The sequence below is a fragment of the Saimiri boliviensis genome, chromosome 1 (genome assembly GCF_048565385.1).
Source record: "Saimiri boliviensis isolate mSaiBol1 chromosome 1, mSaiBol1.pri, whole genome shotgun sequence".
Lineage (NCBI taxonomy): Eukaryota > Metazoa > Chordata > Mammalia > Primates > Cebidae > Saimiri > Saimiri boliviensis.
This window is the reverse complement of record NC_133449.1, coordinates 140,233,315-140,259,752: the sequence shown is the minus strand read 5'-3', so window position 1 is coordinate 140,259,752 and position 26,438 is coordinate 140,233,315. Positions and strand designations below refer to the sequence as shown.

The window sequence follows — 26,438 nt, the reverse complement described above, 5'->3', positions numbered from 1 at the left end:
TATTTCCTTCCTTCTCCTACTTTGGGTTTAGGCTGTTCTTCTCTTCCTAAAAACTTAAGGTACAAAGTTAGGATTGTGGTTTGAGAGCTTTTTCCTTTTTCTTTTATTTGAGAGAGGGTCTTGCCACTTGCTGAGTTAGTCTCAAACTCCTGGGTTCAAGCAATCTCCTGGCCTCAGCCTTCCAAGTAGATGGGATTATAGAACAGTGTCACTATGCCTGGCTACTGCTGCTTTTGTGTGTGTGGGGGGGTGGGGGGAAATGGAGTCTAGCTGTCTCTCCCAAGCTGGAGTGTAGTGGTACAATCTTGGCTCACTGCAACCTCCTCCTCATGGGTTCAAATGATTCTCCTGCCTCAGCCTCCCAAGTAGCTGAGATTACAGGTGCTTGCCACCACCCCTGGCTAATTTTATGATTTTACTAAAGATGGGGTGCCCATGTTAGCCAGGCTAGTCTTGAACTCCTGACATCAGGTTATCTGACTGTCTCGGCCTCCCAGAGTACTGGGATTACAGATGTGAACCACTACCTAGAGCCAGCTTTTTTTTTTTTTTTTTTTTTTTTAATGTAAGCATGTACAGCTATAAATTTCCCTCATAGCACTGCTTTTGCTGCATCCCACAGATTTGATACATTGTTTTGTCTCAAAATACTTTATAATTTTCCTTATTTTTCTTTGATTCATAGTTGTTGTCGAGTTCCCATAGATTTGTGAATATTCCAGTTTTCATTCTGCCGTTATGAATTCAGTCCTTTAAAATGTATTAAATCTTGCTTTCAGGCCTAATGTATGACCTTTCCCAGAGAACGTTCCACATGTACTTTGAAGAATGTGTATTCTACTCTTGGGTGAAATCATCTGTGTGTGTCTGGTAGGTCCAATTTGTCTGTAGTATCATTCAAGCTCTCTGTTTCCTTCTTTATCCTCTGTCTGGGTGTTGTATCCATTATTGAAAGTCAGTTAGTGGGCCAGGTACAGAGGCTCATGCCTGTAATCCCAGCACTTTGGGAGGCCAAGGTGGGTGGATCGCTTGAGGTCAGGAGTTCAAGATCAGCCTGGCCAATGTGGTGAATCCCTGTCTCTACTAAAAATAGCTGGGCATGGTAGCATACACCTGTAATCCCAGCTACTCTGAGGCTGAGGCACGAGAATCACTTGAATTCAGGAGGTTGCAGCTGCACTCCAGCCTGGGAAATCAAGATTCTGTCTGGGAAAAAAAAAAAAAAAAAAAAAAAGCGAGGTGTTGAAGTTTCCTACAAGTTTCATGGAACTGTTTCTTCTTTCATTCTGTCAGTGTTTGAGTCGTATATTTAGGAGCTCTGAGGTGCGTTGCACATACAACTGTTGCATCTTTTTGGTGAATGGACTGTTGTTATCTCTCACAACAGCTTCTGACCTTAAGTCTACTTAGTCTGAGATTAATCTAGCTTCTCCCTCCTTTTCTCAGTTACCATTTCCATGGAGTATTTTTTTTGTCATCCTATGTGTAAGTCTCTTACTGTCTTTAGATTGTGGAAATAATTTGCACTTTTAAAGATTATCATCTGATGAAACTCAATAGCCTGGTGGGTGACTGTGCCGTGAGGCCCACAGCCAGGGACTAAGGTGAGCAGTTGTTCTGGGAGGACTCCAGCACACCATTTATGGGGCTTTTAGGTGCCACTCTGTGGATTGTTTTCTGCATGGCTTATGGTTTGTTTTCTTTCTCATTTCCTTCCTTCTGCCTGCCTTTGTGTTTTTTTTTTTTGCGTGATACACTTAGAATCCCTTCTTACTTCCTTTTGTGTACATTCTATAGATATTTTCTTTTTAATTACCATGAGGATTACATAATACATCCTGAAGATATGGCAATTGATTTTCAACTAGTAAGTTCAATCACATACCAAATATTCAACTCCTTGACAGCTCTACCCCGTCCTATGTTTTCATTACAAAGTATATCTATATTTTAGAGAGAGGGTCTCACTCTGTCACCCAGGCTGGAGTGCAGTGTCACTGTCATAGCTCATTGTAACCTGAAGCCCCTGGACTGAAGTGATCCTCCATAGCCAAGACTACAGGTGCACGCCACCATGCCTAATTTTTTAAAATAAATTACATATTTAACATAGGCTTATGGTTACGCCTCTTTTAAATCCAGTAAAATAATTAAAATCAGAGATGTGAATCAAAATTTCAATAATACAGGTCTTTATATGTGGCTTCAAATGTCCATCTAGCATCTTTTTGTTTTGACTTGAAGAACTCCCTTTAGCATTTCTTGCACGACAGGTCCCAATGTAATGAACTGTCTCAGCTTTTGTTTATCTGAGAATGTCTTAATTTCTCTGGTCAGGTGATAGGTGGAAGGATCACATGAGTTCAGAAGTTTGAGACCAGCCTGGTCAACATGGTGAAACCTCGTCTCTACTAAAAAGACAAAAACATGGTGGTGGACGCCTGTAATCCCAACTACTTGGGAGGCTGCACCACTGTACTCCAGCCTGGAGGACAGAGCAAGACCCTATCCCAAAAAGATAGCAAAAAGTGTCTTAATATTCTTTTTTTCTTATGAGAGTTCATAAGACGCCTTTATTTTGTAACTTATAACCACCTTTAAATTTGTCCTTCAAATGTTAACTGTAATTGGTGACTGCTTTTCTTAAATACTTCACTGGTGTCCAAGAGAGGGGAAGAATTTAGCCCTTGATTTAAAACAAGTAAAGTTGGCCAGACACGGCGGCTCCCACCTGTAATCCCAGCACATTGGGAGGCCAAGGCAGATGGATCATGAGGTCCGACGTTTGAGACCATCCTGGCCAACATGGTGCAACCCCGTCTCCACTAAAAACACAAAAAAATTAGCGGGACGTGGTGGCACATGGCTGTAATCCCAGCTCCTCAGGAGGCTGAGGTAGGAGAATTGCTGGAACCCGGGAGGAGAAGGTTGCAGTGAGCTGAGATTGCTCCACTGCACTTCAGCCTGAGTGAGAGAGCAAGACTCTGTCTCAAAAAAATAAATAAACCCTAACAGGAATACAGAGGACCTTAACTGCAGATAAGACTCCATTGTTACCCTGTGGCTGTAAATCTTCTGAGTTGCCTGTCGTCCCAGATGTTCTGTTAATCGCTGTAGTAGCTGACGGTTTTGTATTTACACGGTCAGAACAATGAGTGCTTCTGCTTGATTCCAGATTGTCCAAGCTTCCACCGGAGCGACACCATCTCCTGTCTTGGCACTTCATGAGTTGAATGCTGCTTCCCGAGAGGATCTGGTTGGTAGGCCGTGACCTTGATTCCTGCCCCTGAGCCTCACTTTTTTCTTATCAGCCACCACCTTTTGCGCACTAGGACAGTGCTTTTTATAATGCACTCATCAGTGGATGCTGAAATAACAACCTGGCCATTTGGATGTTCAACTAATGCTTTATGCTGCAGAGTCCCTGCAACTCACCAACCCGTGCCGGAACTCACCGGAGCTCAGGTGTGTAGCACTACTTTGTTTCTCTATGATTGGGAGTGAAAATATTGTTCATGCATTATTTCCCATTTTTTACTTTGGAGGTTTTGTTTTGTGAGACAAGGCCTCACTCTGTCATGCAGCCAGGAGTGCAGGAGTGTAATCATGGCTCACTGTAGCCTTGACCTCCCGGGTTCAAGCCATCTCACCTCAGCTTCCAAGAGTGCTAGAAATACAAGTGTAAGCCACTGTACCTGGCCTACTTTTGAGCTTTGAGTTCTTTATGCATTCTGGAGATGAGTCTCTGGAGATAGATGAGTCCTTGGTCTGATTGGTGGTTTGTAAACCACATTGGTTTTTTCCCAACCTGTAGCTTGTCTCTCCATCTTCCTAATTGAGTCTTTCAGAGAGCAAAGATGTGGTCTCCCTTGCAGATACTCTGCCACTGTAGCTGGAGAGCAGACACAGACGTACGTAAATGAACATGGGGATGTGTCCCTTGAGAAAGTGTCCGTTTGTGGTAAAGAGATCTCTAGACAGATCGGTGCTGAGAGGTTATTTCATTCAGTAATAGTTGAGCTGGGGATCATCTCTAACCTCCTGCTTGCTTTCTCTTACTCCACTGTCTTCTGTTGCTGCGGGTGGGAAAGCAATTGTCAACATGTTCTTCCTTCTTTCCACCCTCCTCAGTAGCTTTTAGGACCTATTCTTTGTCTTTTCTGCAATTGTGTTTGGATGGGTCTAGGTATGGATGGATTTATTGTATTGGGGATTGTGCCTCCTGACTCTAAAGGGTCCTGGGTCCTGTCTCTATTTTCATTCTGGAATTTTTATTGAGAGACTCTCATTCTGTCACCAGCCTGGAGTGCAGTGGCAAGATCTTGGCTCACTGCCACCTCCACCTTCTGGGTTCAAGCATTTCTCCTGCCTCAGCCTCCCAAGTAGCTGGAATTAAAGGCACATACCACCATTCCTGGCTAATTTTTGTATTTTTAGTAGAGATGGGTTTTCACCATGTTGGCCAGGTTGGTCTCAAACTCCTGACCTTAGGTGATCCACTCATCTTGGCCTTCCAAGTGCTAGGATTACAGGGATGAGCCACCACAGCCGGCCTGGAATTTCTTTGAGACATGTTGGATCCTCTCATTTCATCCTCCCTTTGTCATATTTTCCACCCCTCTTGTTGATACTGACCTCTCTCTATGCCCTTTTAGTGGGGCTTTGGCTGTAGCAATCATATGGAGCATGGGCTAGAGAATCTCAAGGTAGCTACTGTTAGAACTGAATTAGAGGTCCATCCTGGTAGTGGGGACAAACCCCCACACATTTGCTCACAGAAGTCATCTTCTGTGTTGATGATGATTTTTGCACTATGAGAGCAGAGGAAAAACAGGGGCTGAGCATTTTCTCTAAATGGGAGTGTACATTCAAATTCCTAGTGAGGCTGGGCATGGTGGCTCACACCTGTCATCCCAGCACTTTGGGAGGCCGAGGCAGGTGGATCACCAGAGGTCAGGAAGTCATGACCAGCCTGGCCAACATGGCAAAACACCATCTCTACAAAAATACCTGACTGTATTTTGGGGAGGCTGTGGTAGGAGTGTTGGAAGTTGAAATGAGGCAAAATTGTGCCTCTACACTCCAGCCTGGACAGTTCATAAATAAAAGATATAATTAATTAACTCACAGTTCTACAGGCTGAAGAAGCACAGCTCCAGCATCTGCTTGGCTTCTGGTGAGGCCTCGGGAAGCTTATGATCATGGCAGAAACAGCAGGGGGTGCAAAGAGAGAGAGGAGGGGCCAGGCTCTTTATAAACAAACTGCTCTTATGGGAAGTAATAGAGCAAGAAGTCATGCTTCACCAAACAGAGGGTGCTAAGCCATCCATGAGGGAGGTACCCCCTCTAACAAACATGAGATTTGGAGGGGACACACATCCAAGCTGTGTCGGGCTGCAAATGTTTCGTTTCTACTCTTAGCTCCTTGAATGCCAATTATTTGTCCTCCCTGGCAAGAGAGAGACATGGGTTTTCCCTCCGGCTGGAAGGCAGACGGGGGGGGGGGGCAGAGTGCCAGCCAGCTGGGCAGCTTACCACACTGTGGAGGAGGGGTCAGGGACATGAAGCTGCAGGCATACAGCTGGATGTAGGCAGTTCCCAGAGTGCAGGCAAGCTGGAGCTCCCCAATGCCACAGGGGTCCTGCACACACAGGCTGAGGAATGGTGCAGGGTCCACCTGAAATCAGGGCCACCCACCCACTCTATCTCAGGCCCCTCCTCCATGCCACTCCCCAGGGTAGACTGGGGAAGGGGCTTTCTGTGTCCCAGGGCCCAGGCTCACACTCACCACCCAGAAGCAGTTCCCCAAGCTGGAGCCAGGGCCCTGGAAGAAGGCCGGGCAGGTGGGGCTCTGTCCTGGGCAGGTTGGCTGAGTCGTCTCGGCGGCCCTACAGTCACCATCCACCTGGCAGGACAGACACAAGATGTAGGCCTCCCGCTGGACCATGTGGCTCTCCCACCTACATCGGCCTCAGCAGGAGACTCCCCCGACCCTGGGTCTGTAAAGACCTCTGCAGAGCCAGCAGGGCACCTGCCTCTCCTGGGACTCTGCAGCCAGCAGCCCTCAAGAGCCTCACCCAGAGGGAGGAAGGGCAGGTGCACCTGCTCACCTGCCAGGCCAGGCTGAGCTCCTCCACGCTGCAGGCCACAGAGCTGTCCGGCAACATCAGCTCATTGCCTGCTTTATTGTCGTTGGTGCCCAGAAGGCCAGCGGATATGCCTGTGGGGAGGAGGGAAGCTGAGGAGGTCCTGAGATCCCATGATCCTCCCCCTGGGGACCTGTATGAGAGACAAACCTGAGGCACACTGAGAAGTGGTAGAATCCTGCCACCTCCACCCCAGTCTCCCAGAGCAGGGCTCTGGCTCCATACCCTCATCAAAGGCAGGAGAGAAAGCACAGGGTCTAAGGACAGCATGTGTCTCCCCCCGCCCCCATCCCCTCCCCATGGCCTCGGCTCGAGTGGCCAGAATCCAGGCCCACCCTTTATGTTCCTTGGCAGAGGGACCCCAGAAAGGCCAATCCACCTTGGAGCCACATATCCCAGGGGTGGAGGCAGAAAGCCCTGGACTTCAGTGCCATCATCTCAACCACAGTAGCTGCCTACAGCCCGGGGACCTGTCACACTGGAAGCTGAGAATGGTGCATCCCGAAAAGGATCTCGGTGGTGGGGCCAACCCCGCCAGGGCCCAGACTCACCGTGGTGCCACAGGCCCAGAGTCAGGCTGCAGAGGCCGGTGGGCACGTCACAGGAGATGGAGACCCCATCCTCACTGGCCAGCTCAATCCTGGGGACGTCCCTCCTTTTCATGGCAAGAAGCGGCTGGAGGTCTGGACAGCTCTCCCCTGGCAGCGAGGAGTTGTACAGCCTGTAGGCCTGTGGACCAGAGGGGGTAGGCAGGAGGGCTGACCCACAGCCAGGGGACAAGTTTGAAAGGGCCATCTCCCCAGGCAACCTGCCACAGGCACAGGTCTCCGGGGGAAGCTCGGGCCTCTCCTCCTCACCTGCAGGCTGGGGTAGAAGATGAGGGTCACGTGGTTCAGCTCCACAATCAGGGCGGTAAGCCCCGAGCCTGTCCGACTCAGCATCAGGGAGAATGTGTTGTGAGCAAAGTCTTGGGCCAGCAGGATGCTGCCACACTGGGTGCTGAGGTCCCACACCCGGCTGTCGAAAGTCACCACATGCTGGGCTCGGGCAACCAGGGCATGGTCTGGGGAGAAGCAGCCCCAAAGGCAGGGTGAGTGGAGCCAGCTCCACCCACCACAGTGGGAGCCCAATGCCTGCTGGGCACCCCACTGCCTAGAGCCCCAGCTTAGTCTGCCCTGAGGCCAAGAGTCCCCCTCTCCTTGTGCAGCAGCCAGCGGCCCAGCGATCCCTCACCTGCTTCAGGATGACATGAGCTGAAGGGCTATGGACCAATTCAGCCCTAACAAGGAATGGAGTCCCCAGAACCGCTACAAAACTGCTGTGCTAAGTAACAAAGCCTGGCTCAGAGGCCACAGTCATACCTCTGTTTACATCAGATGTCCACAGCAGGCACAGCCTTGGACACAGCAGGCAGGCTGGCAGCTGCGGATGATAAAAACTTTATAAAATCGATTGTGGTGAGGCATGCACTGCTCTGAATAAACTAGAAGCCACTGAATGGTGCACTTAAATTTCACACATCAGCCAGGCATGGTGGCGCTAAGCCATCCCAGCACTTGGCGGGGCTGATGCAGGAGGATCACTTGAACCCAGGAGGTCAAGGGTGTAGGAAGCCGAGATCGCAACACTGCACTCCAACCATGAAAACAGAGTGAGATCTAGTCTCAAAAAAAATCATACCAGTCATCCATTTAATCTCAAGGAAGCTACTGGTGGGGGTGGGGGTGGGGGTGGGGGTGGGGGAGGCCACAGAGAGAAAAGCATTGACTGTTTAAGTGGATGGCCAATGGCTCCCTCAAACATGACAGCAGTGTCCTGCTGACCTGGCCTGTGAAGGAGCAAGTGTGACCAGTCCAGCCAGCATGGCCCCTGAGCCGTGCCTTGGGGGTGCTTGTGCCCATGGCGGGAAAGCACCATCCATCGTGCACAGCCAGACACCTGTTGGCCAGGGTCAGCATCCCAAGGGAGGCACTACCAGCGCCGTGGTCAGCTGTCAGAACTGAGGGCACAGAGCAGCCCATGGTGACACACACAGAACTTCAAGACCAGGCTGTTTTCTAAAAAATCAGTGTGCTGCTTAGACCTGACTACACCCATGCTTCTAGGGAGCCGTAGGCCTCCCTGTGAGTCCCACACAGATAAAACGCTCCTTGTCAAGCCTGGGTACCTTGGCTGCCCATGGACATGAGGGGCTCCCTCGTGCGTTAAGAACTGTACATGCCCGTTACCCATGTGAGTGAGCCACGTGATTACCTGCATTTCACAGCGGAGGAAGCCGAGTCCACAGAGGTTAGCAGACTCACCTGAGCCACATGCAAGCTCCCCAGCAGCCCAGAGCCGGTCATCCCAGCACCACCCTTGGCTGCACTGCTGGGCCAGGCCTTATAATCTGTAGAAAAGCAGGATGTGAAGCCTCAGCTCTAGTCCCATAAGACCTTGGGAAGTCCAATAAGATCTGGGCCTGGCACTGTGATGCCACAAGCCTCTGTAGGCTTCCATGTGCTCCCACAGTACCTGCCCCTGCATGGTCTGCTGCTGTGCCCATGGGGCAGGGGGCTCCCAGGGAGGAAGGTGGCACAGCTCGGGGCAGGACTCAAACTCTCAGAGATCATGCAGCAGGCAGCATCTGAGCTGATAGAACACGAGAGCATGTTGGCCTTGGACACCTCTCAGAGTGGCCGCAGCAGCTTCTACACCACCAGGTAGCTGGTCACCCAGGCCATGTCCAGGGGCTCATCCCCGCCCCCCCCCCCCCGAGGCAGCAGTGGCAGTGTCACCACCACTAAGTAGTTCCTAGAGGGAACACACAGGACAAGTCGTTATGCCTAGCCGAGCCTTGCTCCTTTTGGCTGCAGAGGGGGAGCTCACAGGTCCACAGGAAGAGCCCTGCCGTGGAGAGCATTGGGTTGCCTCTCAGGGCTGTCCTTGTTCTAGGAAATCCCATAATGAGGTGGAGGAGGACAGACGCTGGCCTGACAGTAGAGTTGATGGCTGAGGCTTGGACAGAAACAAGCTGCCCTATTTTGAGGACACAGATGTCTGATGTCATGTCTGATCTGCCCCCCGGGTCTTGGGCAGCATAGGGCCTGTGTGTGGGGATGCCAAGGACAGGAGCTGGAAGGTGTAGGAAATTGTTTTGGTTTTTGAGACAGAATCTCATTCTGTTTCCCAAACTCGGGTATAGTGGTACGATCTCGACTACCTGTGACCTCTGCCACCTGGGTTTAAGTGATTCCCCTGTCTCAGCCTCCAGAGTAGCTGGAACTACATGCACTCACTGCCATGCCTGGCTAATTTTTGAATTTTTAGTAGAGTCAGGGTTTCACCATGTTGGCCAGGCTGGCTGGAACTCCCGACCTCAAGTGATCTGCCCAAAGTGCTGAGATTACAGGCATGAACCAGTGTGCCCGACCAACAGGTCTAGGAAGTTTCTAGAGCTGAGTGGAGGACTGGAACCTTCTTAATATGTAGAGCAGGCTCAAGCCTGTGAGATCTGAATGATTAGGAAGATCTTGGCTCAGGTGGGGGCGGAGTGGGAAGAGGAACATTGCACATTCTGTTGTTGATGGGCCAGTGAGGGGGAGGGACAGGTAGCCTCACTTACCTTTTGGGAGCTCAGAGGCCCTGCAGCTGGGGGCAGGAAGCAGCTTCAACACCCTCACTGCCAGTTGAATCCATTTGTTTGGCATTCCCACCAGATCCCACTCACCAGGTAGGCGAATAACCAGACAGGCGATTCTTCAACCAAGCCAACGCCCTGCCCTGGGAGCTCTTCCCTTCCTCAGCCTACATTCTGACTGCAAGATGGCAGGAGTAGAAATTTGTGTTACATCCTTCCTAGGTCAGAGCAGAAGCCAGAGTCCTCCCCTCACCACCCCAGCCTTGGGACCTCCCGGTCCCTCCCAGTTACATCAGCCCCACCACCTTGCCAGGCAAGGTGGCTCATGCCTGTAATCCCAGTACCGAGTCTCTGGAGCCCAGGATTCTGAGACCAGCCTGGCAAATATAGTGAAACCCCGTCTCTACTAAAAACACAAAAATTAGCCAGGTATGGTGATGAATGCTTGTAATCCCAGCTACTTGGGAGGCTGAGGCAGGAGAATCACTTGAATTTGACAGAGGTTGCAGTGAGCTGAGATCACACCACAGCACTCCAGCCAGGGTGACAGAGTACGAGACTCCATCTCAAAAACACGCCAGGCACATCTCTCTCCCAGGCCTCTGTGCAGTGGTGCCCCCACCTGCAGCTCTGTTCCCACACTGGCCCCATGGCTCTTGCTCAAACTGTACCTTCTCAACGCTGGCCATGGCCACACCATAGGTTCCTCTGCCCACCATCTCAACAATGTCCCTTCTCTAGCATTTGCCACCTAATGTATGGCTCAGTAGTGGTAAATGATGGGCAGTGGGCCACACCCAGCCTGTGGTCATCTTCTGCACAGCCTGCAAGAAAGAAGGGCTTTTATGTGTTTGTAAAAGATTACAAAACAGGCCAGGAGTGGTGGCTCATGCCTGTAGTCCCAACACTTTGGAAGACCAAAGGAGTTGCATCACTGAAGGTCAGGAATTTGACACCAGCCTGGAGTAGCAAAACCCTGTCTCTACTAAAAATGCAAAAAATTAGCCAGGTATAGTAGTGCACACACCTGTAATCCCAGCAACTCAGAGGGCTGAGGCAGGAGAATCACTTGAACATAGGTGGCAGAGGCTGCAATGAGCTGAGATCACACCACTGAGACAGAGTGAGACTCCATCTAAAAAAAAAAAAAATTACAAAACAAAAGCAAGGAAATGTGACAGAGAAGAACGGCCTGCTTAAGAGGTGACTCTCAGGCTCTCTGCAGGGAGCGGTGCACACCCTGCTGTAGATTTCTCATGCTTCGTGTCTGTCTCTGAGTAAAACTGAGCTTCCTGAAGGCAGGGGTCCGCCTGGCCCACTGTGGCCCTCTGCAGCAGCTCCTAAAATCCTGCCTGCACTGGGACCATGCTCGTGAGGTCTCCGTGGAGTAAGGAAGAAACCCCAGCTTTCTCTCCTGTGAAATGGGGTAGTCAGAGGAGTCAGTGAGTCAGAGCGTGTCGACGCATTCAGCATTGCGCCTGATACGTGGCAGGAAGGCCGGATGCACCACTCCCAACCCTGCATTACCTGGTTATGAGGTAATACAGGTCCAGCAGGGGCTTGCAGAGCCTCTTCAGTGCCCGTGAGAATGTGGCCTCAGCCACGGACAGCATCGAATGGGCTACCTGGAGAGGGAGGGGACAGAGAGAGCTGTCTCTGTTGTCCTCAACTGCCAGCCACGCCCCATCCTTGCCCTCAGTCTCCAGCTCCAGGGTGCCTTTCACGGCCCCTCGGGCCACCCTAATGGGCCTGGGACCCCGGTTGACTGGCATCCCAGAAACCCAGGCCTGTAGCTACCACATGGCCTCCTCTGCCTACTCCCGCCACACCTCCTCCAGGGGCTGCAGCATCACTTCCAGGAAGGCGTTCTTCAGTGTGGCCAGGGGCCCTGCAAAAGGCAGCCACCACCCACCATGAGGCCTCTGGGGAGCTCAGAGGCCCAGCCCAGGTCTGGAGGAGATAGGGCCTGTTCCTGGGATTAAAATGGTGGGGGAAGTGGGGGAAAAGAAATAGAGTAGAAGGCACTGAAGATTGCTGGTGAGTTGTTAGAGTAAACCCGAGCCGCCTCTGCATGGCCTGCTTACAAGTTGTCTGGGAACTTGGATTAGGGGAGGGTTTCCCCCACTCCTAGAAGTGATACGAGGCTCTCTGCACCTGAACTGTTTGCACAAACGGGGTTTATGCTGAACCCCTGCTTGCCTCCTAGGAGTCTGACAGTGTGCTCTGAGCCAAGCAGCACCTGCCAATTAGGTAGCCCCACTAAATACCCTGGGTGACATAGTGCTGGGACAGCCAAGTGCCTCCCATGTGAAGGCGCTGGACTGGGAGAGGATACTGGGTGCTGGCCCTGGTTCTCTCTGGACTCCGCCCTGGCCCCCTTCCCTGTGCCGACATTCATGCTTTCTCTCACTGTAGTCAATGACAGCTGTGAACAGCACAGTGGGCCGAGTCATGGAGCACTCTTTCAAATTCACTGCCCTGTGGGTGGCCATGGGACTCTGGCACAGCAGAGAGGATATAGAGGGGGCATTCAATAGCCAGTCAGAGGGACACCTACCCTGGCATGGGGCACAGTCTTACTTAGCCCCAGATGGTGGAGAGGCCAGAAGTTCCTAGTCCTGACAGGAGGACAGTCAAGGCAGCCGCTGTGAGCATTTAATGACCATGTGGCCACAAAGAGCTCATCGTGGAACCAGAAAGAGACCCTGTGGCAGTAAGCGTCACAGAAACAAGGCTGTACACTCAAAAGAAAGCAGGCAGAAGACTGAAGAAACTGAGGCAGCAGGTATAAGGAGTATTAGCTTCGAGACCTTGTAAGAATAAGACAGAAGCCCATGAAAAAAAGAAGGTTGGGTCAGGCACCGTGGCTCACACTTATAATCCCAGCACTTTCGGAGGCTGAGGCCAGTGGATCACAGGGGCAAGAGATCAAGACCATCCTGGCCAAAATGGTGAAGCCCTATCTCTTCTAAAATACAAAAATGAGCCAAGCATTGTGGTGCATGCCTGTGGTCCCAGCTACTTGGGAGGCTGTGGTGCATGCCTGTGGTCCCAGCTACTTGGGAGGCTGAGGCAGGAGAATCACTTGAATACGGGAGGCAGAGGTTGCAGTGAGCTGAGATTATGCCACTGCACTCCAGCCTGGTGACACAGCGAGAAAAAAAATAAATAAGCCACCACCATTTGCAGGACTGGATGTGAAAAGAAAAAAATATGTATAAGGTTAAATGCGTGCTATAGAAGAACTACCACCTGTTCAGCAGCTGAGCACACCGTGATTCCTAACTCAGCAAAAGAACCCCTGCTCTGGGAAAAACTAAGTGAACTGCTGTTTCCAAAATGCATTTTTATGATGGAAAATCTGTTTCCCAAGCCCTTCTTCCAGTCCTTGGCACTGTGACAAGCGTTTCTTACTTCTGAGGATGTGGGGTTGGAGATGCAAAAGGGAAAGTCACCAAGGCTGAGTTCCAGCTGTCCTATGTGGCTATGCTATTGGGAGCAAGTTCATCTCTTTAGGAATGAGCTCAGGGTACTCAGATCACCTTGCCAGACTCTGGTGCTCTCTCTGGATGTCCCACCTGGCCTGGGCACCCTACCTTGTGGCTGAGGCCGGGATCTGTGTGCTGTGGAGCTCATGGCCCAGCTCCAGCTGGTAAGCGCCATCTAAGCCACTCTCTGTCGGCAGCCTCTGGCCGGTGCTGCACTGGTGCGCTGGCTGCTTTGCCTGAGCTGTGAAGATTGATCAACGGACCCCTGCCCTCCTCTGCCAGGCAGCCCTCCACCAGGGCTCCAAGAGGAGGAGGGCCCAGCCCAGCCTGGCCTCAGCCATGTCCTCCCAGCCCTGTGGTCTGTTTCACCTGTCACTCCATTAGAACCTGTTCTTGGGGAGGTCTTAAGAGAGGGATGAATGTCCCCTCAGCAGACACACCTTTTTTTTTTTTAAATAAGCAGGTACTAAGTCCTACTCAGAGCCCACAGAATGACTAATGGAAAATCCTGTGGTGACAGCATATCTTAGCCTGCAGAGCCACAGCCTCAAGTAACAGGGCAGACCCTGCCACCTCCAACTGCCCCACAGCCAGACATGCAGTGCCTTACCCAGGAGGCTGCACTGGATCCTCAGGGAGTTGGTCCAGAGCCGGCCTCGCTGCTGCAGCAGGCTAAGGGCACACAGCCCCGCCAGTCCTGACACGACAAGCTCTGCACCCAGTGTGGCCGCCCAGCGTCCATCCTCCTCCTTCCTTTCCAGCAGTGCTGCCGGGACAGAGAGCAGGCAGAAGAAAGGGTCAGCCCCCAGGGACCAACACCCTGAGCCCCAGGCAAAGAGGGGACTCGGGATATGCCAGGGGCCTTGGGGTTGGGGGGCTCATTGAAGAGTCAACACCTGTGCCCTGCACAACAGCCCACAGACAGGCCTGATCATGGCTCACTGCAGCCTTGACCTCTCAGGCTCATTTGATCCTCCCACCTCAGCCTCCCAAGTAGCTGGAACTACAGACTTGTGCCACCACCTTGGCTAATTGTGTGTGTGTGTGTGTGTGTGTGTGTGTGTGTGTGTATACATATATTTTAGAAACAGGGGTCTCACTATGTTGTCTAGGCTGATCTTGAGCTCCTGGACTCAAGCAATCCTCCTGCCTTGGCTTCCCAAAGTTCTGGGATTATAGGTATGGGACACTGTGCTTGGCCCAAGAATAAAGTAGAATGAGGCTGGGCACAGTGGCTCATGCCTGTAATCCCAGCACTTTGGGATGCCAAGGCAGGCAGATTTCCTGAGGTCAGAAGTTTGAAACCAGCCTGGCCAACATGGTGAAAGCCTGTCTCTACAAAAATACAAAATAAATAAACCAGGTGGGGTGGTGGGCACCTGTAATCTCAGCTACTCAGGAGGCTGATGCAGGAGAATCCCTTGAACCCAGGAGACAGAGGCTGTGGTGAGCCAAGATTGCACCATTGCATCAGGTCCCAGCAACACTGTGAGACTGTCTCAAAAAATAAATAAATAAATAAATAAAGGATGAAACAAAATCAAATAGGACAGATGACAAAAGAATTAACCACACCTCATAGGTTGTTGGATAAATTTCACCTTCTGAAGCTTCTGCTTCTGCAACACTGAAGGTCATCCAGAACACACAGGTGGAACTGGGCCAGCTGTTATGACTCCCAAACACCCACATGAGGTGGTCAACAGCCACTGCTCCAAGTGCCCCCAGCCTCAGCTCCTGTCCTTACCTTGGAATCATTCAGAACACATAAGCGGCACACCCAGGTGCCACCACCCTGGCTCTGGCACCGGGCCAGCACCTGCTCAGCCTGGGTGTGTGTTTTAAATGCCCTGTGTATTTTAGGTCAAAATGTTACATGTTTCTGACCATGGGTGAGAATAAAAACTGCCCTAAAGCTGCTATTTTAAGGTTTGTGGGGGCAGTTGGAGGTTGGGGAGGTTCTGGGGGCTCACAGTGAGCCTACGTCTGTCCTTAGATGGGTTGTTGATATTGAGAGGCTGGGCTGATGAGGACCATCAGGAGGCATTTGGCCCACACCCTAGCCTGGCCACAGGGGAGATGGGGCACAAGGGGTTTCATAGCCTACCTGTCAGGTGGGCTTGGTCACTCAGCAGATGGCTCAGTGATGCAGAGAGGCCAGCTTGCAGCCTGCCTGCTGCGTGAGGTTCCCTGTAAAGATGACAGGGCTGCCCCCATGACCAGTTTCATCTCCAGCTGCTCCTGGAACCACTCAGCCTTGCCGACCATGGGTGGCTGCATGTCTCTAGTCCTGAAAAGGCCGTGGTGTCACCCGGAATGACAGGCTTGGCCAGCAAGCCCAGCCATGATCACACAAGCTGGAACTGGAGAGAGGGCAGGAGACAGCCCAACTAATGGCTTTGTATGCTGATCCTTCCCCGGTTTTGATTTTCCTTGAGATAGAGTCTCACTCTGTCACCCAGGCTGGAGTGCAGTGGCAGGATCCTGGTTCAATGCAACCTTCGTCTCCTGGGTTCAAGTGATTCTCCTGCCTCAGCCTCCCAAGTAGCTGGGATGACAAATGCACACCACAGTGCCCAGCTAATTTTTGTATTTTTAGTAGAGACAGGGTTTCACCATGTTGGTGAGGCTGGTCTCAAACTCCTGAGCCCAAGCGATCCACCCGCCTTGGCCTCCCAAAGTGCTGAGATTACAGGTGGGAACCACTATGCCCAGCCCTTTCCCAATTTTTTAAACTCTGGATTTCTCAAAATTAGAAACCTGTGTTATAAACTCAGACATAAACACAAAGGACTCCTCTTCTCTCACTGACAACCCCCTCGTTGGATCTATCAGAAACTCTGTCGGCCATCACTATGGAACGTGACTAGAGTCCACCCCATCTGCCATCTCCGCTGCCCACCAGCTCCAGCCCTGGTCATCGAGCCTGTCTGACTGAAACATCCTTCCGGCTCTCCCGGCTCCCAACCTGCCGCTGGCAACGGATCTCCACGTGGTGACCAGACACTTCCAATGATGGCACACTAGCGTTTCTTACAGTACAATCCAAAGTCCTTGAGGCCTGTGAAGCCAGAACTTTGTTGGTCACTGGTGCAGACACTGGCAGGTGGGCCACGGGGACAGCTCATTACACTCCAGGGCCCCACATGGGAGATCCTCTAGAAAAGACATGTGCAACAATAAATACCATGTTTGATGACCCCACCAAGCTGCATACACACCCCACACACCCCTCTGATAGCCACTAGCTGGTCAGTTCACCCAAAAGATGTCAAAACAATACTCGCTGTTGCCAGACCATCACTACTTAATGCTATGTTTCCCTGATCCCCACCGACATGTGTGCAGATGTGTATGTATGTGCATGCATCTGTATACAGATGTATCTGTACATGGATGTGTGTAGATATGTATACAGATATATGGAAATACAGATATGTGTGTATGAATGTGTGGATATGGATGTGTGTATATGTAGACATGTGTATGAATGTGTGTGTATACAGACGAGTGTGCAGATGTGTGTAAAGACGTGGATATATATGGATGTTTGTATCTGAATGTATGTGTACAAATATGTCTACATGTGGATGTAGATGCCCGCAGCTCCTCCTGCTGGCAGGCACATCCTAGAGCCGGCTTTCTTCAGTGTGTATCAGAGGCTGCGTGGTGTTCTCAGAGCTTCCTCAGGGTGCAGGTGAACAGGGTGAGCACAGAACTTCTCTCCTAAACCACACTTTGCAGTTAAAGAGAACACTAGCCACAAATGCGTCAGGTCAGCGGGCGAAAACTGGGGCTCTCCGGGCAACACCGGACCAACCCCCAAACATTGGGGTAGGGGGTGCCAAACAGAACACTTCCCACATCAACCTTAAATCCCTCAAACTTTAAGGTTGAACCCAAGCCTCAAACCCCTGGGCCCAGGGATTCAAGGTTGAACCCGAGCTCAGGCACTTTGTATTCATGAGCTCATCTGCCACAGTTTCCCCATCTTGTATGGGGTTAGAAAAAAGACTTGAAGAAGGGACTTGCTGGAACAGGCTCCAGAACGTTATAGAGCACAGGCTGTTACTGTAATTTTGATGAGTCTGGGGCAGATAGAACTAGAATTTCTCCAAAGGCAAATAAACATTTCCAGGCTTCAGACAGCTCTATAGGGAGTGGCAGGAAGGTCCGAGAGGAGGTACAGGCAATCTGTGCTTGCATATTTAGCAAATAACCAGAGGTTCAAGGGCCCCTGGGAGTTCTGGAAATGAGGCAGATGTCTTAGCCATCAGACAGGTGGGGCTTTAGGAAGAAGACGGCTCTCCCCTGACACGCGTCTTCTCCCCACCCAGGCTGACGGCACAGGTGGAAATGGAGAGAGTATTTATGCAGCAAGACATCCAGCCCCAGCTTCAGATGCGCCACTCCAGCCATCTGAGAAGACACTGCAAATTGAGGCAGAATTGGGTGATCCACTGCTGAACGTGCCCAGTGGTCATGCCTGGTGGGATCAAGGCTAAAGGTGCTATTTGTACCCTGGCTGGAGTGCAGTGGTGCAATCTCGACTCACTGCAACCTGCACCTTCCAGATTCAAGCAATCCGCCTGCCTCAGCCTCCTGAGAAGTTGTGCCCACAGACGTGCACAACCACGCCCAGGTAAGTTTTGTATTTTTGGTAGAGACAGGGTTTCACCTTCTTGGCCAGACTGGTCCCAAGTTCCTGACTTCATGTGATCCTCCCACCTCACCTCCCAACATTTGTACACTTTTTGAAGTCACTGTTCTGCTTGAAAAGGGGATAGAAGATTTAAATCTTCTCCCTGGGATGGAGGAAACAGACACGAAACTTCAACACAACGACAAGGGCTTCAAGTGACTAAGTTCTATCCAGGTACCCTTGGGTAAGAACCCTTGAAAAGGACCTACTAAGATGAAAATGAGCCTGCACAACACAGTAAGCCGCATCTCCACAAAAAGAAAAGAAAAGAAAAAAAAAAAATGGAAGGGCATGATGGCACAGGCCTTAGATCCAGCTACTTGGGAGGCTGAAGCAAGAGGATCGCTTGGGCTCAGGGGTTCGAGGCTGCAGTCATCTGGGATCATGGCATTGCATAGAAGACCTTGTGAAAGAAAGAGGAAAGTGGGTGAGAAAAAAAGCGGGGGAAGAGAGAGGGGAAAGGAAAGAAAAGAGGTAGGAAAAGGAAGAAAGAGGGAATAGAGGGAGGGAGAGAAAGGAAAGAAAAGAAAAGAGAAAGACATGTAAACCTTGTGGCCAGGGAATTCCACTGTTAAGAATGTACTCTGCAGAGAGAATGGTGTTCACCACAGAATAATTGTAAGAGAGGAAACCTGGGAAAAACTCAAGAGCACTTCATTATGAAACTAGCTGAATACATTCCATTAAATGGACTTTTACATGGTCATTCGCACTACACGGGACACACAGTTTTTTTTTTTTTTTTTTTTTTTTAGGTAGATATATTAACTCCATGTGCTGATCGTGTGCATAGATCATCTCAGAAAGGAATCACCAAAAAAACCCTAACAGTGGTTGGCTTTCAGGAGAGGAGGGAGAGCGGCTTTAAGGCGGCACCAGCACCAACCAATAGAACTTTTTGCAATGAGGACCATGTTTGAGGACCATCTGCAGCTGCGGAGCACCTGAAATGTGGCCGACGCAGCCAAAGAACCAAATCCTTCATCTTCTTTAATGTTAATTCATTTAGATTTTTTTTCTATTTTGAGATGGAGTCTAGCTCTGTTGCCCAGGCTGAAGTGAGGCTGCATGATCTTGACTAACCGCAACCTCTGTCCCCAGGTTCAAGCAGGTCTCCTGCCTCAGCTTCCCAAGTAGATAGGGTTACAGGGCCTCACCACCACATCTGGCTTCTTTCTGTTTTTAGTAGAGATGGGGTTTCACCGTGTTGGTAAGGCTGCTCTCAAACTCCTGACCTCAGAAGAGCCACCTGACTCAGCCACCCAAAGTGCTGGGATTACAGGCAGGAGCCACCATATCTGGCCTCACTTCGATTTCAAGAAACACAGATGCCACTGGCCGCCACATGGGAGACTCAGTTCTATACTCTTTCATAGGTTTTGAACTTTGAATCATTTAAATGCATTGCCTATTTTCTTTAGCTGTAGAACTTACTAGGATAGTATTTAGACTATTAATCTAAATGAAATCTACCATAGATTTTAAGTTGTAATAGCAAATGCTGATATATAAAAAGATTGCCAAGGTGTGTATGTGTGTGTGTATTAAGTGTGCATGTGTATTTATATGTATATGTATTTCGTTTTTTTTTTTTTGAGTCAGAGTCTCGCTCCGCCACCCAGTCTGGAGTGCAGTATTATGAACTTGGCTCACTGCAACCTCCGCCTCCAGGGTTCAAGTGGTTCTCCTGCCTAAGCTTCCCGAGTCACTGGGATTACAGGCATGCACCACCACGTCCAGCTCATTTTTGTATTTTTAGTAGAGAAGGCATTACACCATGTTGGACAGGCTGGTCTTGAACTCCTGACCTCAAGTGATCCACCTGCCTCGGCCTCCCATAGTGCTGAGGATTACAGAAATGAGCCAGCATGCCCAGCTGCAAAGGTGTATTTTTGAGTAAAAAGAACAATGTACAAACAAAAAGTAGAGAACAGCTGGGGGTGGTGGCTCATTCCGATAATCCTAGCACTTTGGGTGGCTGAGTTGGGAAGATCGCTGGAGCCCAGGAGGTTGAGGCTGCAGTGAGCCATGTTTGCACCATTGCCCTCCAGCCGGAGTAATGGAGCGAGACCCTGCCTCAAGAAAAATTAAAAGTAAAATTAAGAAATCAAAATCTAAGCATGACGATTGGGTTTTCATGCTATTTTATGATATGCACCCTCCTCAAAACTTGTTATGGTATCATCACATCACCCACCTGATGCGAAAAATAAAAAATAAAACCCAGAAACTCAAACTAAAAATATTTGCAAATCTATAGCGTTATGCGTTGTCCTGTGTCTCCCCGAAAAACGCTGAAGCCCTATGCCGCAGGGTCTGTGGATGCGACCTTATTTGGAAATAGGCTCTTCACATGTGATCAGGCTAAGCTGAGGTAATGAGGGTAAATTTTAATCCTGTGTGCCTGGTGTCCTTATAAAAAGGGAATGTGTGGACAAAGACACCTACCAAGGGAAGACAATGTCAAGATAGAGACAGAAGACCACCTACAAGCCAAGGAACTCTGGAAGCTCTGAGAATCCAGGAGCGAGACCTGGGACAGACCCTCCCTCACAGCCTTCACAGGAAAAACAAACAAACAATAAAAAATCTCTTGATTTCAGACTCCTGGACTCCAGAACTGTGAGAATAAACCTCTGTGGTTGAAGCCACACAGTTTAGGGTACTTTGTTAAGGCAGCACTGGGAAATGAATACAGATTTCTTGGGGCGTGCATCAACACTTGTGAAGGAAATTTGGGACATGACATGCTTGAACTTACAATTCATACTTTTCTCTACTCTGAATTCTTTTTTTTGAGAGACAGAGTCTCACTCTGTCACCCAGGCTGGAGTGCAGTGGCACAAGCACGGCTCACTGCAGGCTCCATCTTCTGGGCTCCAGCAATCCTCTTGCCTCAGGCTCCTGAGTAGCTGAGACTACAGGCACATGCCACTGTGCCTAATTTTTAAAAAATGTTTTGTAGAGATGGGGTCTTGCTATGTTGCCCAGGTTTACACCTGGAACTCCTAGCCTCAAGTGATCTTTCCACCTTGGCCTCCCAAAGTTCTGGGATTATAGGTATAAGCCATTGTGACTCGCTTGCCTTTTTTTTTTTTTTAAAGACAGAATCTTGCTCTATTGCCCAGGCTGGAGTGCAGGGACATGATCTCAGCTCACTGCAACCTCCACCTCCTGAGTTCAAGCAATTCTTTTGCCTCAACCTACCGAGTAGCTCAGTTTATAGGCTCCTACCACCACACCCAGCTAATGTTTGTATTTATATTACAGGCGGGGCTTCACCAGTGGGCCAGGCTGGTTTCAAACTGCTGACTTCAGGTGATTTGCCCACTGCAGCCTCCCAAAATGCTACGATCGTGGCTCACTGCAACCTCTGGCTCCTGGGTTCAAGCAATTCCCCTGCCTCAGCCTCCCAAGTAGCTGGGATTACATGTCCTGCCACCATGTCCGGCCCGTTTTTGTACCTTTAGTAGAGACGATGTTTCACCATGTTGGCCAGGCTGGTCTTGAACTCCAGACCACAGGTGATCCACCTGCCTCAGCCTCTCAAAGTGCTAGGATAACAGGCATGAGCCACTGTGCCCGGCCTACTTCTATTATTATTACGTTGTAATATATAATGAAATACTTACACAACTCACCATAACGTAGAATCAGTGGGAGCCCCGAACTTGTTTTCTGAAACTAGATGGTCCCTGCTTGGGGTGATGGGAGACAGTGACAGATCAACAGGCATTGGATTCTCATAAGGAGCACGCAGTCCAGCTCCTTCTAATGTGCTGTTTACAGTAGGGTTCGCGCTCTTATGAGACTCTAACAACACCACCGATCTGACTGAAGGTGGAGCTCAGGTGGTGATGCCAGCAATAAGGAGTGGCTGTGAACACAGATGAAACCTCCCTCACGCACCCGCTGCTCACCTGCTGTGCTGCCTGTCCAGTTCCTAACAGGTGAGCCGGGCACAATGGCTCATGCCTGTAATCCCAGAACTTTGGGAGACTGAGGCAGGTGGATCACCTGAGGTTGGAAGTTTGAGACCAACCTGACCAACATAGAGATACCCTGTCCCTACTAGAAATACAAAAATTAGCCTGGCATGGTGGCTCATACCTGTAACCCTAGCTACTTGGGAGTCTGAGGAAGGAAAGTCGCTTGAATCTGGGAGACAGAGGTTGCAGAGAGCCAAGATCACACCATTGCATTCCAGCCTGGGCAACAAGAGCAAAACTCCATATCAAAAAAAAAAAAAAAAAAAAAAAAAAAAAAAAGGCCAGGTACAGTGGCTCACACTTGTAATCCCAGCACTTTGGGAGAATCAGGAAGGCGAATCACCTGAAATAAGGAGTTTGGGACCAGCCTGGTCAACATGGTGAAACCCTGTCTCTACTAAAAATACAAAAATTAGCCAGGTGTGGTGGTACATGCCTGTAATCCCAGCTACTCAGGAGGCTGGGGCAGGAGAATTGCTTGAATCTTGGAGGTGAAGGCCAGATTTACCTCAGATTGCACCGCTGCACACACTGAGACTCTGCCAAAAAAAAAAAAAAAAAAAAGAAAAGAAAAACAAAAACAAAACAGGCTACAGTCTGGTACTGATCCGTGGCCAGTAGGGTTGGGGACTCCAGCTGTAGACAATATATAATGATCAAATCAGGGTAACTGAGATAGTCATCACCTCAAATATTTTTCTGGTGTTTTGGGAACATGAAAATTCTTCTATCTATCTTGAAATATTCAAATAAATTCTCATTCACTCTAATTTCCCTTGTGCACTATCGATTACTGTAACTTATTCCTTCTATCTAGACCTTCTTATCTTCCATTCATTCTTTTTGTAAATTATTTTTATTTAATTCTGAGATAGTCTCTCTCTTTCTGCCAGGCTGCAGTGCAGTGAAATGATCTCGACTCACTGCAACCTCCACCTCCCGGGTGCAGGCAATTCTCCTGCCTCAGCCTCCCGAGTAGCTGGCATTACAGGCATGCATCACCATTCCTAGTCTACTTTTTTATTTTTATTAGAGATGGGGTTTCACCATGTTGTCCAGGCAGGTCTCGAACTCTCGACCTCGAGCAATCTGCCCACCTCGGCCTCCCAAAGTGCTGAGATGAGCCACAGCACCCGGCCATTTATTTCAACATTCATTTATTTTATAAATAACTACTGCATGGTTGTCATATACCCAGCAGGGTTCGAGGCTCTGGGGAAACAGCAATGAGCAAAACAAAGTTTCCGATCTCTTACTGCAGGTGTCCCCAAACTATGGCCCGAACCGCGGGCAGCATGTGGCCCCCTGAGGCCATTTATCCAGCCCCCCGCTACACTTCAGGAAGGGGCACCTCTTTCATTGGTGGTCAGTGAGAGTAGCACAGTATGTGGCAGCCCTCCAACGGTCTGAGGGACAGTGAACTGGCCCCCTGTGTAAAAAGTTTGGGGACACCTGTCTTAATGGATCCATCATTCTAATGAGGGGGAAAGAGACAGGCGATCCATAAACAAACCATTAGCTCCGACAGCACATCAAGTGGAGAGTGCTATGAAAAATAAACACTAAAGCAGGTGCAGCCAGGTGCGGTGGCTCACACCTGTAATCCCAGCACTGTGGGAGGCTGAGGTGGATGGATCCCTTGAGGTTAGGAGTTCAAGACCAGCCTGGCCAACATGGTGAAATGCCATCTCTACTAAAAGTACAAAAAAAAAAAAAAAATGACCTAGGAGTGGCGGTGCCTGCCTGTAATCCTAGCTACTCAGGAGGCTAAGGTGGGAGGATTGTTTGAACTTGGGAGGTGGAGGCTGCAGTGAGCTGACACTGCATCACTGCACTCCAGCCTGGGGAACAGAGCAAGACTCTCTTCCAAAATAAAAAAGAGAAATCAGGTGCAGCTGTAGAGTGCACTTGCACGAGCAGGGGTACTGTGATGGTGGAGAAGGTGGTCAGGAAAGGCCTCTCTGTGAAGGTGATAGACATGAGGGCTGAGCCTGGGGACTCCTGGGGAGAGCAGCACGGGAGGGCTCTATGTGTTGGTCCCATTTATGGTCCTTTTGTTTAGTTTTGTTTTGTTTTTGAGACAAAGTCTTGCTGTGTCACCCAGGCTGGAGTGAAGTGGCACAACCTCGGCTCACTGCAATCTCCACCACCTGGGTTCAAGCCACCTCAGCCTCCCAAAGAGCTGGGATGGCAGGCATGAGTCACTGCACCTGGCCTATGTATCAACATGTTCAAATTCTTCTGAAAGCTGTGCTTCAGGAAGAGTGTTCTGACAGCCATCGGAAATAAATGACAGAATGGCACCAAGGATCACATCAGTGACAGGGTGGCTGTGGACAACTGCTGGCCAGCAGCAGGAAAGCCACTCAGACCCTGGATTCTACCTCTGCAGCCCACCTGCACCTGAACCCTCCTCCCCACATCGGTAAAAGCCTGGAACTCTCAGAACAGCAGACCTCACCAGCTATGGAACTTGATAGTCCTCGAGTTCCTGAGGATGGAGCTGGTGAGCCGGGCCCTCAAGTCCTTCTGCCTCATTTGCTCTCCTGGGATTGGAGGGGAGAGAGAGATGAAGACACGGCTGGTCTAGAATTATCCACTGCACCCTGACAGTCACCCTGCAGCAAATTCCACTGATCTCACCAAGTGTGTCCCAAAGCTGCCTGCCTCTCCGCATCTCTGACCCTCAGTCCTGATCCATCCACCGTCATCCTGTGTCTGGACTCCTGCAGGAGCTGACCCAGGAGCATTTCCCCGGGGAGGCAGCTTCTGATGCCCAGAGAACAGAGGCTGCCCCTGAGCCCACCTGTGGATGGCACTATCAGAAAGGCTACCTGGAGGTGAGTAATGCCTAAGCTACATCTTTTTTTCTTCCTTTCACATTTTGGTGAGGTTTGGGTGGGGGGGTCTCACTATGTTGCTCTGGCTGGCCTCAAGCTCTTGAGCTCAAGTGATCCTCTGCCCTAGGCCTCCTAAAGTGCTGGGATTACAGCCTGAGCTACACATTAAATGACCAGGAGGTGGACGCCAGGAAGGCAGAGGATGGGGCTGGGAAGAGGGAGGGGAGGCTTTGAGACAGGGAACAGCATGACTCAGAGGACACAGTGCGGCCAGAGGAGTGCGTGGGCAGGGTCACTTGGCACTTTCGGGTCAGGCAGGAATTTGGGGTCTCCTGTGCTTCACTGGGTGAGGGGGGCATCATCAGAAGGCAGCTGCCTGGAGAAGGTTTTTTTATTTTTTGAGATGGAGTCTTGCTCTTACCAGGCTGGAGTGTAGTGATGCAATCTCAGCTCACTGCAACCTCCGCCTCCTGTGTTCAAGCAGTTCTCCTGCCTGAGATTCTGGAGTAGCTGAGATTATAGGTGCCTGCCACCATACTTAGCTAATCTTTGTAGTTTTTAATAGAAATAGCATTTTGCCATGTTGGCCAGGCTGCTTTTGAACTCCTGACCTCAGGTGATCCGCCTGCCTCCACCTCCCAAAGTGCTGGGATTACAGGTGTGAGCCACCATGCCTGAAGGAGGCCACGCAGGAGGCTGGAGAAACAGTCCAAGTGACAGATGGACATTGGGACAGCTGGGCCTAGAGAGGAAATAAACTCCTTCCCTTCATGCCCCTTCCCTCCCTCCCTCTCTCCCGCCTTTCTTTCCTTTCTTCCCTACTCCTTTCTTCTGCTCTCCCGCCCTTTCTTTCTTCCCTTTTTTCCTTTCCTCCCTCCCCCCCTTCCTTCTCTCCCTCATTCCTTCTCTTCCTCCTTCAACTCTTTCCTTCCCTCCATCTGTCCTCCCCTTTCCTATGTGTCCTTGCCTCCCTCCTCTTCACTCCTCCCCTCCTCTCCTTTCTCCCCTCCCTCCTTTCTTCCCTTCATCTCTCCCTCCCTTCTCTCCACCCTCCTATCTTCTGTAGTTCTCAAACACTGAAACAGCACCTTCTCACTAACTAGATACTGAGTCTGCCACAGGGAGTGGCCCGTGCTGCTGTGGAGCTTCCAGTCTAAGGAGAGCGAGGCCATCGGCCCCTGCCAGGAGCCTCCTGCAGGGCCCTTTAGGAAGGGCGAAGTGCTGGGGAAAAGCAAAAACAAACCCAGGACAGGCCAAGGAAGGGAGCTGCTGGGAGGAGAGGGATGGGCGGGCCATGTCCTTGCTGGATGGTGGTGAGGGAGGCAGCCCTGACTGCAGGGGGTGCTGGAGGGGACAATGGTCTTCTGGAAGGAGGGTGGTCCAGGTGGAGGGAACAGCTAAAGCAGATGCCTGGAGGGATGTGTGAACATCAGGCAGGTGTGAGGATGGGGAAGAATGGTAGGTGGAAAACGGAGGGAGACTGGTGGAAGGTGAGGCTGGAGGCAATGAGGCAGCCCAGGGCGAGCCTGGTGGGCCACTCTGGGGCCTTTGGCTCAGATCGAGAAAAATGGGGCCGCTGTGGGTCTGAGCAGAGGAGGGTGCAATGGATTCAGCTCACACAGGTCTCCTGTGGCTGGAAGTGCAGAGAGGCTGG

General features: G+C 50.5%; 2 protein-coding genes, 1 long non-coding RNA gene and 1 pseudogene across 23 annotated transcripts in view; 2 read left to right on the top strand and 2 right to left on the bottom strand.

The window, feature by feature from the left end:
• LOC120363024 (uncharacterized) overlaps window positions 1–19,463 on the top strand; it is a 40,682-nt gene extending 21,219 nt beyond the window's left edge. For 2 of the 6 annotated variants that reach the window (XR_012518966.1, XR_012518965.1), the window contains 3 exons: window positions 780–3,465; window positions 16,089–17,895; window positions 18,711–19,463. This is a non-coding gene — a long non-coding RNA (uncharacterized LOC120363024). The remainder of the gene's footprint in view (window positions 1–779; window positions 3,466–16,088; window positions 17,896–18,710) is intronic. The other 4 variants (XR_012518979.1, XR_012518968.1, XR_012518967.1 and 1 more) reach the window with 4 other exon arrangements.
• Window positions 3,459–9,815, bottom strand: LOC141579897 (apolipophorins-like). 2 transcript variants are annotated; one of them, XM_074405033.1, is made up of 12 exons: window positions 9,751–9,815; window positions 8,661–8,777; window positions 8,450–8,535; window positions 7,508–7,568; window positions 7,004–7,209; window positions 6,698–6,875; window positions 6,111–6,220; window positions 5,789–5,905; window positions 5,536–5,677; window positions 5,129–5,192; window positions 4,039–4,076; window positions 3,459–3,892 (listed from the first exon to the last, which is right to left on the bottom strand). In XM_074405033.1, the coding sequence occupies exons 2-12, from the start codon at window positions 8,689–8,691 to the stop codon at window positions 3,723–3,725; spliced, it is 1,203 nt and encodes a 400-aa protein (XP_074261134.1). In that variant the 5' UTR covers window positions 8,692–8,777; window positions 9,751–9,815; the 3' UTR covers window positions 3,459–3,722. The 2 variants fall into 2 exon arrangements, with proteins under 2 accessions (XP_074261134.1, XP_074261137.1); XM_074405036.1 differs by lacking the exon at window positions 9,751–9,815 and having other exon boundaries at window positions 8,400–8,887.
• A 69-nt stretch (window positions 19,464–19,532) lies between the features above and the next one.
• Window positions 19,533–26,438, bottom strand: part of ADAT1 (adenosine deaminase tRNA specific 1) — a 116,963-nt gene continuing 110,057 nt past the window's right edge. For 13 of the 15 annotated variants that reach the window (XR_012518943.1, XR_012518941.1, XR_012518942.1 and 10 more), the window contains 2 exons: window positions 24,406–25,480; window positions 19,533–22,163 (listed from right to left, as the gene is read on the bottom strand). The gene's annotated coding sequence lies outside the window, so the exon portion shown is untranslated. The remainder of the gene's footprint in view (window positions 22,164–24,405; window positions 25,481–26,438) is intronic. The other 2 variants (XR_012518934.1, XR_012518935.1) reach the window with 2 other exon arrangements.
• LOC141581802 (small nucleolar RNA U13) lies at window positions 20,062–20,158 on the top strand (annotated as a pseudogene).